This window comes from Bombyx mori, chromosome 28 (genome assembly GCF_030269925.1).
Source record: "Bombyx mori chromosome 28, ASM3026992v2".
Lineage (NCBI taxonomy): Eukaryota > Metazoa > Arthropoda > Insecta > Lepidoptera > Bombycidae > Bombyx > Bombyx mori.
Genome location: NC_085134.1, coordinates 476140 through 492970, shown reverse-complemented (window position 1 = coordinate 492970; position 16831 = coordinate 476140). Strand labels below are relative to the sequence as shown.

Genomic DNA, 16831 nt, shown 5'->3' with positions numbered 1-16831 from the left:
ATCGTAACTCTAACACTGAATCGGAATGCAGCTAAGAATTGCAGCTCAGGGGTTACTGTTTTTCCACATAAGCACGTACACCCAATTCTATTTGTCAAATTAACTAAACTAGGTTTTAACATACGCACTTTTTGAGATTTTATTACTTCAATAAAAGTGCAATACTGAAAATAGTTTCACTTAAGTGCATAAGATCATATTTTGTCAAGAAAAAACATTTAAAATGCTTTCCCAATTAACATGCGTTCACATTTAAAAGTAAAATATCGATAGGTTTCATTTTAATCCTGTTGTCTACAACACTATCTTTGACAGCAATCTTGTTCCGTATATCACTTTAAATAATTCTGTGACTTCTTTAGCATTTGATCACATTGAACTAAACTACAGTTCATAAAACTAAATTTTATTAATTTGAAATTAAGTTGAGAAAATTATAAAAGGAAATTTAATTACATAATTAAATATGTTACTTAAAATCATTATTTATTTCTTCATTATACAATAGTTTTAATGACTACACTATTAAATTTAAAATGTACAGCAAATTTTAAATAGTATCCTAATTCTACCACCGGATCGGAATCGCGACCTCAGTGGGTTAAATAGCAGGCAGTACATTGAATTTGGAGATAGATTTAAATAAGTCCCCTAGATGTCGCTAGGCAGCTTAATGGAACCGATAATTGCTTTTCAGTAGATATAGGTACTGAGTACCTATTTACATTTACATTTACAATAGCCTTTTTATGGAGATAACTAGAAATGCCCTTACCATTAGTCTTAAATATTTTATTAATTAAACTGCTTCATTTCCATACTTTGTCCATATTTCATAATAATTATTTAATTTTAAGAGGATACCAAAGTTCAACAATTCAATGTGCTGAATAAACAGGAATTTATTGTGAAAACTCAAAGAATTAAGTAAGTAGGCATTTACTGCTGAGCAAAAAGTTAAGGCAATAGGTCACGCTCGCTCGCTTGCGAGCTGCGAGACGTTCCGTTTATCCCCCCTCGACCCTCTCCGTCTGTCATACGGTTGAAAGGTGCACGCCGAGAGGCTGTGTCTCGCTCAAGTCGAGTGTCGTCCCGGCCGTGTTGTGTTTACAACGTCCTCGAAAACAAAGAAAAAGTTGTTCGCGCCGTAAATCAGGACATCACAAAAATGTGTTAGATTGTGTTCAAGTAGTGTTGTGTAATTATTAAAAAAATGGGTTCCAAAATCGAATACGTTGATTCATCACATTTGTACGCTACAAACTATGTACGTAATTCGAAAGCGATCGGCGTGCTTTGGGCCATTTTCACGATCTGCTACGCGATTATAAACGTTGTTGCTTTCGTCACACCAGAGTGGATCGGCGATTTGGATACAGAGTACCCTAGGAAGTTCGGCTTGTGGCAGATTTGCAGAACCGACGAACTAGAAGAGTGCAAAGGAAAGCTCGAAGATTTCTTATCTATAGACGGTCTTGTGTTCAAAATAGCTACTGTTTTGGTCGGGGTGGCGGTAGCAATGTCCTTGTTTACTATCTGCGCGTTATTATTGTTCTTCTTCTGCCAATCCACGACCGTCTTTCACATTTGCGGGTGGATCCAGCTGTTTTCGGGTAAGTGGAAAAACACACTTACAATGAATGAACATTTTCCCTATATAATTTCATTTTATTTTACATATTTTATTTTCTAACTGTTGTCTTAAATACTTATCGTGGTACTGACAATGTCAATAAATCGTATCATATTTATACCCTATAGACGCAATGTTTTCTTCAGACGGCTTTTTAAGAATATACTTAATTGGCTGTATCTTTAAGATCGTTGATTTTTTTTTAATACACGTTATCGAAGACAACCAAAAAGTGGTTCAGAAACTGGTTTCCCTCGAAAACATATAAAACACGTTGGAAATTAAATACCTACTTTTGTAGTACGAAACAAGATTCCCTATATCAATAAAATTCACTTCACTAAGCCGATAGTCACCTCAAAGTGAAAGTTACACAACATACATACATTTTATTGTTGACCTTGCACCGTTGTAGAACAAGTCTTGAAGCGGTCAGATTTTTGACACCAGCGTGGCGAACCAGACGGAATTAACTGCGGTTTGTCTCAATTATAACGTTTATTTTTTATTTATAAACGACATAAGAGATTTGTAACAAAAAAAAAATACCTACGAAAAATATCCAACCAAGATTTTCTCGTGTAACGGATACCAGAAACACAAACGTATAAAAAAAATAAAGACACATCTAAACCCCAAATATCAAATGTCTCCGACCGGAAATTAGGCCAGGCCTCGGGTGCGTCACGGCCATTAACGCCTAGATCTATCGTCGCAGTCATTTAATTTTAATCACCTGACGACGTCACTAATCAATTAGGTACCAAAATCAATACAATAGCGCAAGAAATTCTAATAGATCCATTAAAAACTTTTTTTGCAATAAAACAAAATTCTGGTCATCGTTCTCGTCGAACCGTCGCTTGCGACGAAGGGCTCGGCGAGTAGATTAACCCATAGACACAGCCCACTGAGTTTCTCGCCGGATCTTCTCAGTGGGTCGCGTTTCCGATCCGGTGGTAGATTCTGCGAAGCACTTGCTAGGGTTAGTGTGCTAACACAACACCTCCGGTTTGAATCCCGAGAGCTCACCTACTTTTTAGATTACACTGATATAACCACTCAAGGCTATCAGCTTAGGTAGAGAAAATAAATAAATAAATAAAACGGGTTGCAAATTGCATATTATCAACTCAACAGAGATATTTCAATATGGCCGCCGGTATACTCTTATATAATATATCTTTGTTTCACTTGATAAAATATTTGACAACTTCGAGTTTAGTATAGAAATTGTTTTCTAAGTCAGGTGGTCAGTGCATCCGGCGCAGCATGGCGGCAGGTGGGAACATTAGGCCCGTTAATGTGCTGGCATGATACGCATGTTTTATTACGATTTCGTTTATATACAAAAAATTACTGATGAAATGACTAGGCCGTAAATAAGTACATGCAATTGTTACCTAATTATTGTTCAAAACTCAATACGCTTTTTTTTAAACAATATAAATTCTACAAAATGACTATGTAAAAATATATGTCTATGTATTAATAGTATTTTTAAATATTCATTGAAATAGCCTAAGGTAGTAAATAAATAATATACCAGAATAGAGAAATTAAAATTGACATGAAATTACGTCACATTCAAGGGCCATGAATAAAACTTCTTCGCGCGTTATGGGCATCGGAAAAATGTATACCTTTTGTTAAGTGGATCCAGACAATTACAGACCGGTCATTTTGACGAAGCTTGAGGGAGATTTACATCCAACAATGGACGTCTGTAGGCTGATGATGAGACAATTAAATATCAAAACCTTCAACAACCCTATTACTGTCTCCGAACAGCAAACATAGACGCATCTCCGTGGCCAAGGTCACCACCAGACCGACGAAGACATCGACGTTACGTGTGTGGGCACACAATAAAAACTAGAAAATACTTTCTAAAAACTAATTGCACGAAGTGAAAAAACAATGGCAGCGGGTATTTCAAATATTTCGAACTTTCTTTTTCAACTGTGCACGTGAAGTTAATTAAGGTATTTACGTGTTTTAAGTACAGAGTCAAGATTTAAGATTGTTACTTAAAGAGAATTATAAGCTTATCGTGATTGTAATTGTTATAAAAGTGTACATAACATCAAGAACTGAAACAGAGAGGCTGTCGGTAAGCACAAGAAATCTCCCCAAATTAACCAAAAAAACAGACTAAATTTAGCAAGCTTTATATTATAAACTGTTAACGAATGATATCCCAATAAAATACTAATTGATATCTTTCTGATACCTAGTACGGATACTAATATATTCAAAAGACACGGAACGTGTTACAGTGTTAATTAACAATCAATACGTGACGATAAACATTATCAATAAAGAATAAAGATTGTAATCATTTCTCACTATTAATAATCATGATCATAATGCATATCACGTACACAGAGTATCCAATAATGATACTGTATAATGGTTCTAATAGTACGGACAAAGGACCTTTGGATTCCTTGTATATTTATTCCATATGTATATTTTTTTTATTGCCCTTGTAGGCAGACGAGCATACGGCCCACCTGATGGTAAGAGTTACCGTCGCCCATGGACTTCAGCAATGTCAGGAGCAGAGCCAAGCCGCTACCTACCGTATATAATATAACATAATTATGATTTTAAACTAACATGGTCACGAACATAACAGTTATTACTTATAAATATCGGGAACTCATTTCGTAAATATCCCGTTTTAAGTAATAGTTGTTATGGTTGTATGTAGCATCTCTATATTATATAATGACATTACATTATTCATTTTGACATTTGACACTAAACAATAAACTTCCATATGTAATATTAATCACTGAAGTATGAAACCTAATGGATAATAAAATGTCACACATTTTATACGATCATTCATTGACAGTTCGGGTGTCATCGTATTCCGATAAAGATCCGAGTTTTCCCGAAGGAAAATAATTTCTCACTAAATCTATTTAAAGACGTTCTTATTGTCAGCTAATAAACTGTAATTAGAGTTCGTGACGTCACAGCAGAAAGGGTGTTATGTATGGTGATAGATATGATTCGTCGCAGAGGGATAATGGTAAGATAGGATATTTCAATCAAGAAGGTGTAGTCACTACATACTATAAACAAAGTCACTTTCTCTGTCCCTATATCCCTATGTATGCTTAAATCTTTAAAACTACGCAACGGATTTTAATGCGGTTTTTTAAATAGATAGAGTGATTGAAGAGGAAGGTTTATATGTATAATAACATCCATTAAATCAATAATAAATTACAGTTTCCGAAGCGAAGCGAGGGCGGGTCGCTAGTATATAGATAAAAGAAGTCACAAAAGAAGTACTGGGAACTAACTGAGTACTAAGAACGGTCAAGTCGTGTGAATCGTCACTGGCGCACCCAGCAGTGGAGTCATCGAAAAGTGAAAATGGCGGAAATAAAAATGATTACGATAACTTTCTCCGAATGGATTGATTGATGATACGGTCATCATTTTGATATTGCGGAATGCAAATACATACAATTATATTCTCTATTAGACGTTTAGCAGCCCATTTGTTACGATTTGAAACGGAACTTGACATGTTTTTCAAAATGAATCTTCTGTAGACTAATATCCTCGATAAATCTGGTGGTAAATAAATTACTGGTGGTAGGACCTCTTTACTGGTGGTAGGAGCTCTTGTGAGTCCGCGCGGGTAGGTACCACCACCCTGCCTATTTCTGCCGTGAAGCAGTAATGCGTTTCGGTTTGAAGGGCGGGGTAGCCGTTGTAACTATATTGAGACTTTAGAACTCATATCTCAAGGTGGGTGGCGGCATTTACGTTTTATGGGCTCCAGTAACCACTTAACACCAGGTGGGCTGTGAGCTCGTCCACCCATCTAAATCAATGGCGTTTGGGCGTGATAATAGTACGCGCTGGTCAATCTCTAAACCTCTTGACCTATGGCCACTACGAAGAATACATCAATAAAAATCCAAATAATCTCATATTGACTCTTCTCCGTGGATTATCATTAACTGGAAAAATACAATGCTATTATTTTTCTCCATGTTGACGCTTATGTCTGCATATGCAAAAAAGCAACATTTTCCACATTTGAGCACAAATCAAAATGAAACTATAATATGTACTTATGTAATATTCAATTTTATAGTATTTAATGTTAAATAGACATGCATTTATTCCGATAATCGTATTCGCATCGATTGTAATCGATCCGATACGAGACCTTGAAGTTCACATTGCAGCATTGCTGACTCCTATTACTCTTAATAGGAATTAAAATGAATGTCGGATCTTTAACTATTAGCATATTAAGCAACGTGCGATATTAACTGATCTTGTTACTAACTTAGATTTTGTTTATTGCTTAGATTGGTGGACGAGCTCACAGCCCACCTGGTTTTAAGTGGTTACTGGAGCCCATAGACATCTAAAACCTAAATGCGCCACCCATCTTGAGATATAAGTTCTAAGATCTCAAGTATAGTTACAACGGCTGCCCCACCCTTCAAACCGAAACGCATTACTGCTTCACGGCAGAAATAGGCAGGGTGGTGGTACCTACCCACGCGGACTCACAAGAGGTCCTACCACAAGTAATTACGCAAATTATAAATTTTCGGGTTTTATTTTTATTACACGATGTTATTCGTTCACCGTGGAAGTCAATCGTGAACATTTGTTAAGTACGTGACGGTATCGTAGTGAAGTATCGGACCTCTTGTGAGTCCGCACGGGTAGGTACCACCGCCCCGCCTATTTCTGCCGTGAAGCAGTAATGCGTTTCGGTTTGAAGAGTGGAGCAGCCGTTGTGACTATACTGAGACCTTAGAACTATTATCTCAAGGTGTGTGGCGCATTTACGTTGTAGATGTCTATGGGCTCCAGTAACCACTTAACACCAGGTGGGCTGTGAGCTCGTCCACACATCTAAGCAATAAAAATAAAAAAAAACGTATTTCATTAGAAAAATTGGTACCCGCCTGCGGGATTCGAACACCGTTGCATCGCTATTTACGAATGCACCGGACGTCTTATCCTTTAGGCCACGACGACGTTGACTGAGTTTCTCGCCGGATCTTCTCAGTGGGTCGTGATTCTGATCCGGTGGTAGATTCAGCGAAGCACTGTTCTTGGTAAGGCTAGTGTCAGCATGTGTTCTGGGCCGGGGCTCCCAAATACCAGCTTCTTCCATTTGACTCCATACAGAGGAGGGCCGTTCGAATCGTCGATAATCCCATTCTCACGGATCGTTTGGAGCGTCCGGGTCTGCGGAGGGACTTCGGTTCCCTCTGTATTTTGTACCGTATGTTCCATGGGGAGTGCTCTGATGAATTGTTTGAGATTATCCCCTCATCTTCTTTTTATCATCGCACCTCCCGCCATCGGAGCACATTTCATCCATATCACCTGGAACCACTGCGTTCATCGACAGTGCGTTTCCAGAGGTCTTTTTTACCACGTACCATCCGGTTATGGAATGAGCTCCCTCCAAGGCGTTTCCTGAGCGCGTTGACATGTCCTTCTTTAAAAGAGGCTTATGGAGATTATTAAGCAGTAGGCAGCGGCTTGGCTCTGCCCCTGGCATTGCTGAAGTCTATGGGCGATGGTAACCACTCACCATCAGGTGGGCCGTATGCTCGTCTGCCTACAAGGGCAATAAAAAAAATGTCCTTTCAAGCTGATCTCCTTGCTTGCAATCTTGCTCACCAACCATGGTGGAGCCCTTAAATTTATTTAAAAAAAACAGCGTGGTCACGCAACAAGAATTTTGTTGTAAAATCAAGCGAGTCATGTTCCAAACTATCTGCCATCAGAAACGAGTTTCCAAATCATCGCGCGGTTTCCAATAGGGCAGCTGTTTAGTGTGGCATTTAATATTTCCGTTGGCTTAAATCTTCGGCTCCAGTTGAGTCCTTGACCTTTACTAGTTCCTGTAGCCATTAGTCAATAAACACCATAATATAATAATTACTAGCCGTACTCGCCCACTTCGCTGCGCATTTAAAATTAACATTATTATTTATTGTCATTATTATTAAGGAGTCCAACACTCACATAAATGTTAGCCTATCCATTTTCTACATGGATACCAAGTTTCTAGTCAATCGGATTCACGGTTCAGTAGTTATAATGGAACATCCGTAAAAACCACTGTAGATTTCTATATTAGTATAGATTTTGTTGATTACCTAATAAAAATATTGAAAACTATACCTTAAAACTAAATCATTTAGGAAACAAATTAAAAACTTTGCTGTTCTATTTGTCGTTGTTGTCCTCCGTTTATTTAAAATCTCAAGCCTCGACCTCATTAGGAAGTTCATCTAAGATAAATTAATAGTAGTCGTCGTGGCCTAATGGATAAGACGTCTGGTGCATAAGTGTTGAGGCGATGCACCGATGTTCGAATCTCAGGCGGGTACCAATTTTTCTAATGAAATACGTACTCAATAATTATTCACGATTGACTTCCACGGTGAAGGAATAACATCGTGTAATAAAAATCAAACCCGCAAAATTATAATTTTCGTAATTACTGGTGGTAGGAACTCTTGTGAGTCCGCACGGGTAGGTACCACCACCCTGCCTATTTCTGCCGTGAAGCAGTAATGCGTTTCGGTTTGAAGGGTGGGGCAGCCGTTGTAACTATACTTGAGACCTTACAACTTAAATCTCAAGGTGGGTGGCACATTTACGTTGTAGATGTCTATGGGCTCCAGTAACCACTTAACATCAGGTGGGCTGTGAGCTCGTCCACTCATCTAAGCAATAAAAAAATCAATTTTATCCTAAAAGCCAAAAGATTTGTCATAAAAGAAAGTGCGTTAATACAAACTTCTTAGAGATTAATTATCAGTTACTTTGTATCTTTAATTTTCTGTTCGTCTTCTTTGAGTTCGCTGGTTTGACCGGTTGAGTTGAAAAACATTTTTTTTATTTGAGGCATTTTCCATAACGCCGTGACCAACGCAGTGGGAAATACTTTTATTAATACAATAGCGACGGTGTGACTAGTTATAAAGGAATATGATTAAATCGTATATTCCTGCCTTTTTTATTGCTTAGATGAGTGGATGAGCTCACAGCCCGCCTGGTGTTAAGTGGTTACTGGAGCCCATAGACATCTACGATGCAAATGCGTCACCCACCTTGAGATATAAGTTCTAAGGTCTCAAGTATAGTTACAACGGCTGCCCCACCCTTCAAACCGAAACGCATTGCTGTTTCACGGCAGAAATAGGCAAGGTGGTGGTACCTACCCGTACGGACTCACAATAGGTCCTACCATCAGTAAAAACCTGACCTGGCTCGACACGACAACCTGTGTATATTTTAGTGCCTTTTTGTGGTAATCAAGCCCATTTAGAGCACGCGACGAATTCTGCCGCGTTAGACGAATTAACCAACCACATCGAGACATTAATAAAGTTTGATCGGTTGAAGCTTCAATAAAACATTATTAGCGAAGGTAAACTAACAAAAATCACCGATATATCTCAGCCACACATACACCTTGGCATTTACAAAAGCATTAGTATGTGAAGGAATATACCGTACGATGACTTCATCAACGTTCGCAGACCGGTTACCGCTAAGTGACCGAAAAATATTAAGAGTATTGAACTAAAGCCAGTGTTAATTGGCGAAGAGAAAATCTAGAGGAAAGCATTGCTCATTCCGCGATGTGGAAAGTTGGGTTCTGTGTGTTTATAATTGTTTTTTTTTTCTTACCTAAACTGATAGCCTTGAGAGGCTATTTCAGCGTAACCTTAACTAATAGGTGAGCTCACGAGGCTCAAACCTGACGACGTTGCTGACACGAACCTTAGCAAGAGCCGTGCATCGCAGAATCTACCACCAGATCAGAAACACGACCCACTGAGAAGATCCGGAGAAACTCAGTGGACTGTGTCTGTGGGTTAATTTACTCGTCGAGCCCTTGGGTTTGACGAGAACGATGACCGGTTATAATTATGTTTGAGTTGCGTCTATATGCATCCTTATTAGGATGGAAACTAAGCGAAAATGATCATTAGGGCATAACCTATAAAGTCGTGTCCTAATGGGTAAGACGTCCGGCGTAAATGTATATAGTGATGGTACCGGGACTTAAATCCCAATTCGAAGCAAATACATATCTATCACGTACTTTAAACCGACTCCATGTCGATGAGTCGACTGCATTCATGAAAGGACTTTAGTCCTTATAGCCAGGTCTCTTTCTTGGTAATAATTGGAGAATTTTGGTAGTTGTAAAGGCCAAAGCCACGTCTTCATTGTTCTTGATCGTAAGGCCGAAGCTATGTCTTGTGTTATTGTTGTCATGTCTTATTATTCTCGGTCATAAGGCCTAAGCCACTTCTTCTCGACTGCATTAAATTCGTGACGTCAGCAGTACATGTCAATACATACAAATACCCGACCACACAAATATGTGTGGTTGTGTTACGAAAGGCACAGAGAGACAATAGAGGACTGCGGTGCTCGAACAGGTGTTGAAGTCTGACCTTGTGTAAAGTAATACTAATCTTATCTTATACCCTTAAACGAGCAATTCTTGTATATTAATATAATTAATTATAATCTAAATCTCGGAAACGGCTCCAACGATTTTCATAAAATTTAGTATACAGGGGATTTCGGGGGCGATAAATCGATCTAGCTACGATTTATTTTCAGAAAATGTTGTTTTATTCGTGTTTTCAATAAACTCTTTCCGACATCTATTGGCGAATAATAATACTATTTTCCTTAATTGAGGGCAACTAACCGCTTTAAAGACAAACAAGGTGGCGTTATCAAAAAAATCATCATCTTGTATTAGTATTAACTGTTTATACGATCATTTGGATTATTGTTATTGCGACTCGAGAACTCAAATTAAAAATATAGCGCATAGCCTTCGTATTTCATTAGAATAATGTTATATTCATGCACGATAAATAAATACACTATATTTTGAACGCTAACGTTCTATAGTTGATGCAGCAATAATTGAGTTACTTTAGCTGTAAACGAATACAGACTTCGGATTAAAGACTTTTATATTGTTTCCCTTTTTTTTCCTACCTTGCCGATAGTCTTTAGGGGCTATTTCAGCGTTGCCCTAGCGTGTAGGTGAGCTCTCGGGGCTCAAACCGGAGGCGATTTGACTGACCCTAGCAAAAGCAGTGCTTTGCAGAATCTACCACCGGATCGGAAACGCGACTCAATGAGGAGATCCGGCGCGAAACTCAGTGGGCTAGGTACCACCATCCTGCCTATTTCTGCCGTGAAGCAGTAATGCGTTTCGGTTTGAAGGGTAGGGCAGCCGTTGTAACTATACTGAGACCTTAGAACTTATATCTCAAGGTGGGTGGCGCATTTACGTTGTAGATGTCTATGGGCTACAGTTCGGAAACGACTGAATTTTTTTTACCATGCTGACTGGGTTTCCCTCCTACTTATTCGCTGGTAGGCTATTTCAACTATGCCTGGATAACCTGAGAGTAAACCTGAGCTTAACCTGAGAGAATTTGCTAAGACTAGCCACCGGAGGGGAATCGCGACCCACTGAGAAGATCCGACGAGAAACTCAGTGGGCTGTGTCGATGGGTTAGTATTGACTCCGTACTGAAACCACCTTCATTTGTGAAGAACGGTTTCTTGTCTTGATTCGATTCTCGAGTAAGTGCAATATACTCAGCGCGACACGGCTCAAGTACCAGACGGGAAAAGTAAAAGTCATCTGTGATATAATAATAATGACACTGTTATTAACTGAACTGTAGTGTTGCGATTTGTTGAAACAATTCTAATGTTCTACGGATTTCTTTTTGTTTCTACCTTTTTTTATTGTCTCGTAATGGATAGTGGTACTCAATTTGTTGTGTCTATGGGTTTTGACGACAACGGAATACCGCGACAAGATAAATGTCCACGCTTCATCATGATAAATTTGGTGATATAAAGATTTTGTTGTTTGAATATATCTACATGGATCTAACTGTATATGTATCTTTAAAACTGTCTAATTGCTTTCGAAATCCAAAGAGCATTCGGCTCAAATGCGAGACTCACCGAGGCTCATGAGTATCAGTAAAGCCAAGGATACGGGCTGTCTAAACTACACAATAATAATATAAATTTCATTGAAAGTTTCTTGGAAATTCTAAAATACCTATCTAACTCTTGCATAAAACAGACGACTGGAAGTGCTCACACGGTCCACCAGGTCTTAAGTGGTCACCGATGTCCATAGACGTAAACAAAACCTTGTAACATGAGTTTAAAGTCCCAGTTTATACAGTACAACGGCTGGTCTTCAAACACCCTTCAAACCGAAACACATTCCTGCTTCACGACAGAAAAAGGCAGAGTGGTTCCTATCCGTTTTGCCCCTACCCTTACACCATATTCCTTCTTCAACGTGGAAGTCATTCATGAAGTTGAGTCATTCAAGTGATTTATGGAAGTTGTGGTTTGTTATTTGGTTTCCGTATTCGCGGGAAATTTTCACTCGGAATATTTAAAAGTCAAACACACTATTTCAATAATATTTATATGTTCAGATGTAAGTGTACAATATTAAAATATAAACTAAAAGGAGTAAACGACGCTAGACGATACAAATTGAACTAAAATTTCGATTTTATATTGAACTTAAATCGGCCCTCAGGCACAGTCCACTGAGTCTCTCACCGGATCTTCTCAGTGGGTCGCGTTTCCGATTCGGTGGTAGATTCTGCGAAGCACTGCTCTTGCTAGGATTCGTGTTAGCAACGTCATCAGGATTGAGCCCCGTGAGCTCACCTACTAGTTAAGGCGACGCTAATATAGCCTGTCAAGGCTATCAGCTTAGGTAGGAAAAAAAAAGCGTGAATCTCGTTGTGATGACGTCAGGGATACCTTTTTTTTGTCAGGGAACACCTGCCATTCAGGAATTCCGATCGCGTCCGATGACGCCCGAGTGCGACCCGACATGCCAATGTTGCACGCTACAAAGTCATTCATGTTCAGTACCTATTTTATTGGAACCAGCAGGATTAAAATCCAGCACAATTGCTTCGCTAGATACGAATGCACCAAGCTTCTTAACCTTTGTGCTACAGCGCGGCGGCTTCAGACTAGCTGGGCTCCGCGTAAAGACAGATCACGGATCTGACTAGACGAATCACTGAGGATTCCGTGATTAACTGTTTCGCTACGGAATCCTAAAATCTATTTTATATTCTAAAGTGACGTCAAGAAAACTTGCATTTAATTATATTGTCACGAACAAACAGAAAGCAAACTACAAATTACTGTAATGAGAAACTTGTAATAGAGCAAAAGCATAGAAAGTGATTTCGTGAAAGGCAGAAACTGCGTATCATGTTGTCGGGAAATTCCTTGTAACATAAACCATATTTATTTTCTAAACTACTTATATAGATTAAAATTTATGTTATTTAAACCCTCAGATAGCATTTACGTTAGGTGGATACCATTTTCATATAATTTTAAGTAAATTGAATAAACAATTTGATTTCGACAGCAAGTTAGATACTATTTCTTAATGAAACAAAAATATTGTAATTCGCACTGACTTCTTCAATGCGATGACTAAGGAGAATTTAACTATCGAAGACTGGGTGTAACAAACACTACCTTATTAAATGACAATGACAGTTACTATGACAACTTGAATGTCCATAGCTTAAAGTTTTACATTTTACTGTCATAGTTACTTTTACAACTTACTTTTAGTTACTTTTCCAACCGAAAATTAGGATGTCAACGCCTCTGACTTCTTTCCCCGATGACGACAAATGTCCAAAAGTCTGCACAGATATTGGGGCATTCAAAAAAGCGGAGAAAACTCCCGAACAAGTTATAGAAGAAGCAAAAGATGTTATCAAACCTGAAAGTGTCGAAGAAAATGAACGAACAGATGATGTTGTTGAACCTTCTAAACAGACAACAGTGGAAGAAAATCTACCTAATCTTAAACCGGGGCCTGATGGAAAAGTGGACTGGACTCCTCTAGGAAACATGACCGGTACAAGACCTGGTGTCAACAAATATTCAATCAGCCGATACTCATTAAGCGAATGGAGAAAACACAACGAGAAAGTACTAGATCCTGAAGTGATTAATGAATCGAATATTGTCGATTATAATGCTAAAACATCGATAATGCAAGCTTTCGGAAACATCGATAAACATCAAAACAAAAACACCAAACGATTGAAACAAAAAGCTAAGGATATATTTAGATGGAAAGTCGAAGTAGAGAAAGCTTGTAAGGCGATAACAGAAGAAGTAGAACTCCTTGAAATAGAACGACAAAGATTAAAAGGAGCATCGAGAGTATTGATGTTACCAGAATCGATATCCAAAGAATGTCTCGATCTACGGTCGAATCGATTCGAACCAGACTTAGTGTCAGATTTAGCAGAACAAGAATTGATCAAGGAAATGAATTTGGTAAGCGAAGTAAGAGAAACTTTGAAGACAACTCTACAAAAAATCGAAGAACAGATGGCCATAAACAAGGCAGCAAAACACAGAATTGAATTCGACTGGTGCGATAAAGCTATGGCTTATAACACTGAAACTATTAACTTGGGAATCAATACGAAATCTAATACAATAATGTTTCGACCTGGATCAACGAGGTTTGGTGACTACAGTGCTCCTTTAGAATATTGGGAATATTTTTGTCGAGATAACGTACAAAACTGTGAAGCTGCCAGACAAAAATCAGCCGACTTACGAGGAAGCTTAAATGCTATTTTAGTAAACGGGGGTCGAAAGCTAAGAAACCAGGCCGACAAAACAGACATGGCTTTGGCGGAAACTGTGGCCTTGACATCCGAATTATGCACTAAACTAGAAGAAATGCTCAGAAATACTCTACAAAGAATAGCAGATATGGAAAATTTAATTGATAATCTGAAAGATTCCGTTAGAAAAATGGATGCCGCCATGAAATTGGCCCAAACGAGACTCGATAATAGAAATAATTGGAGACCGCACGGCGAAAGCGTCAGGGATCAGCCTCATTTAGGATTGATAGATGAAGTTAAAACTATACACGAAACAGTTACTTCTCTGCTCGGACAGTTGAGAAACGCAGAAAGAGTAAGAGAAGATTTGATGAGGAAAAGAATAGATTTAGAGAAAGATATCGCGTCGAAACGTAAGACTTTAAATATTGATCGAGAGAGGTGTGGGATGGTTAGGTCCCACTATCCTTCTGCATCAGAACTAGCCGGATATTGAGACAAATACATTTAATGTTACGCAAGTCTGTTATAAACACAAGTTTGAGTTTTTGAAAAAAGCAATTTTTTAAAATTTCTTGTTTACTAATAAAGATATTCTATCCTTCCTGTTCAATCCAGTGTTTATTTTTTATTATGTTTTTTAACAAATATTACCACTAACTTGCCTCTAGTTTTACTGGTAGCTGGGATGAGTAGTTTGCAGTGTGACAGTCGTAATGATTGAAGCCTCTGCGACTATCGGGGGGGGGGCAAGCTTGTCTTGGTGTTTTGTACCCTATGTTTTGGAGAGTGCTTTGAATTGTTTCTATCATCTCTTTTTAACCTTGCAATGAACGTTATATATCTTATTTCCCGAGTGCTGAGACATGTCCTTCTTCAAGTGAGGTTTGAGAGGAGCTCTCTCGGTAACCGTACTCGTCGAACTCGACAAAGAGGTCGACGTGCAACCTAACCCGTGTATCAGCTCGCTGAGTTTCTCGCCGGATTTTCTCAGCGGGTCGCGATTCCGATCCGGTAGTAGATTCATTCGCGAAGCATTTGCTCTTGAGTTGTTAGCTCTTATTCGGAGGCGTTCGGGCAGCTGTTAGCAAATCCCACCCCTTCTGGCTGAGCCCTTGCTCGCTCACCTGTCCTGGTGAAACTGGAAAGGCCTCTGGGTCACCAGTAAATATTCAATCATAAAAAATAAGTAAGAAAAAGGAGCTCTCTGCGGTTGGTGGGGACTTGGTGTTCTCCTGGCATTGACGATGCCTTGAGCGATGACGACCACTAACCATCAGATAGGTCGTGTGCTCGTCTCTAACGAACATACGGCCCAACGGCCCATTAGGTTGGTCACTACGACTTCAGACCAGGTGGGCTGTGAGCTCGTCCACCTATCTAAGCAATAAAAAATAAATAAAAAAAATTATGTTTATTTAGATTCATTTTTCAGTTGTTCTTGGAGAAACATAATTCCATATAATATTATATTACTTTTAGTAGCTCACGACACAGTAAGATGCAGCACATAATTTCGCAACGAGCGCCGCGGCAAGTTTTACCGCAATCCTTTCACTAAAACGTTCGTCTTCAGATCATTGTTGTGCAACATCTATAATGACACCTTTTTATAGTTACGCTATTTCTTTCCGGTACACATCGACACATTCTTGCAGTTATATGGTTTCATTTCGTAATATTTGATGAAAAGCCTCCGTTGATTTTTGATGTTTTACAAGCGCTTATCTAAGTTATTGTTATATATCTTTGTGAACTAAAAATTGAATACCTCATTTTGTCGTGAATCAGGCAATGGGTCCGATTTGAAATGTGGGATAGTGCAGTCAGAATTGAAACCTCGATCCCAAACTTGACTTGAGCCCGTGGACCGCATGATGTATGCCACCACCCACCTTCAGTCAAATCAGCTGCCCCGTCTTTCAAATCGAAATGCATTACCTTTTCACGGCAGAAACAAATATGAAGGTGTCACCTATCCGTGCGTGCTCTGTGAAGCCTTATCCTGGAAGGGAAACATGTATTAGGTCGCCGACAATAAGTAATCAGCATCGTTCATAGACATCAGCAATAGCAACAGACAAACCGCTGCCTAATGCTAAAAGTATGACTGAGGCCACCGAATTAAACATGGCAGTGATCTCTCACATAGTTATATTAGATTATTTTTTATTGCTTAGATGGGTGGACAAGCCCACAGTCCCCTTGGTGTTAAATGGTTACTGGAGCCCATAGACATCTACAACCATAAATGCCCCACCCACCTTGAGATATAAGTTCTAAGGTCTCAGTATAGTTACAACGGCCGCCCCACCCTTCAAACCGAAACGCATGACTGCTTCACGGCAGAAATAGGCAGGGTACCTACCCGCACGGACTCACAAAAGGTCCTACCACTGGTCATTACGCAAATTATAATTTTGCGGGTTTGATTTTACACGATGTTATTACTTCACCGTGGAAGTCAATC

The 16831-nt window shown here is 39.0% G+C and overlaps 2 protein-coding genes across 2 annotated transcripts in view; both read left to right on the top strand.

Moving 5' to 3' along the window:
- The first annotated feature begins 964 nt into the window (after positions 1-964).
- The window catches only part of LOC101743003 (LHFPL tetraspan subfamily member 3 protein), a 28081-nt gene continuing 12214 nt past the window's right edge, over positions 965-16831 (top strand). The window contains exon 1 of the mRNA XM_012696653.4: positions 965-1613. Within this exon, the coding sequence (XP_012552107.1) occupies positions 1214-1613 (400 nt within the window). The 5' untranslated portion in view covers positions 965-1213. The remainder of the gene's footprint in view (positions 1614-16831) is intronic.
- LOC105842615 (tektin-4) lies at positions 13261-14974 on the top strand. Its single transcript, XM_012696652.4, has one exon. It carries the CDS (start codon positions 13364-13366, stop codon positions 14855-14857), a length of 1494 nt encoding a protein of 497 aa, XP_012552106.1. The 5' UTR covers positions 13261-13363; the 3' UTR covers positions 14858-14974.

What these genes read in the sequence shown, in the direction of transcription:
- LOC105842615 (XM_012696652.4), top strand. Translation starts at nt 13,364, where the DNA reads ATGTCAACGCCTCTGACTTCTTTCCCCGATGACGACAAATGTCCAAAA.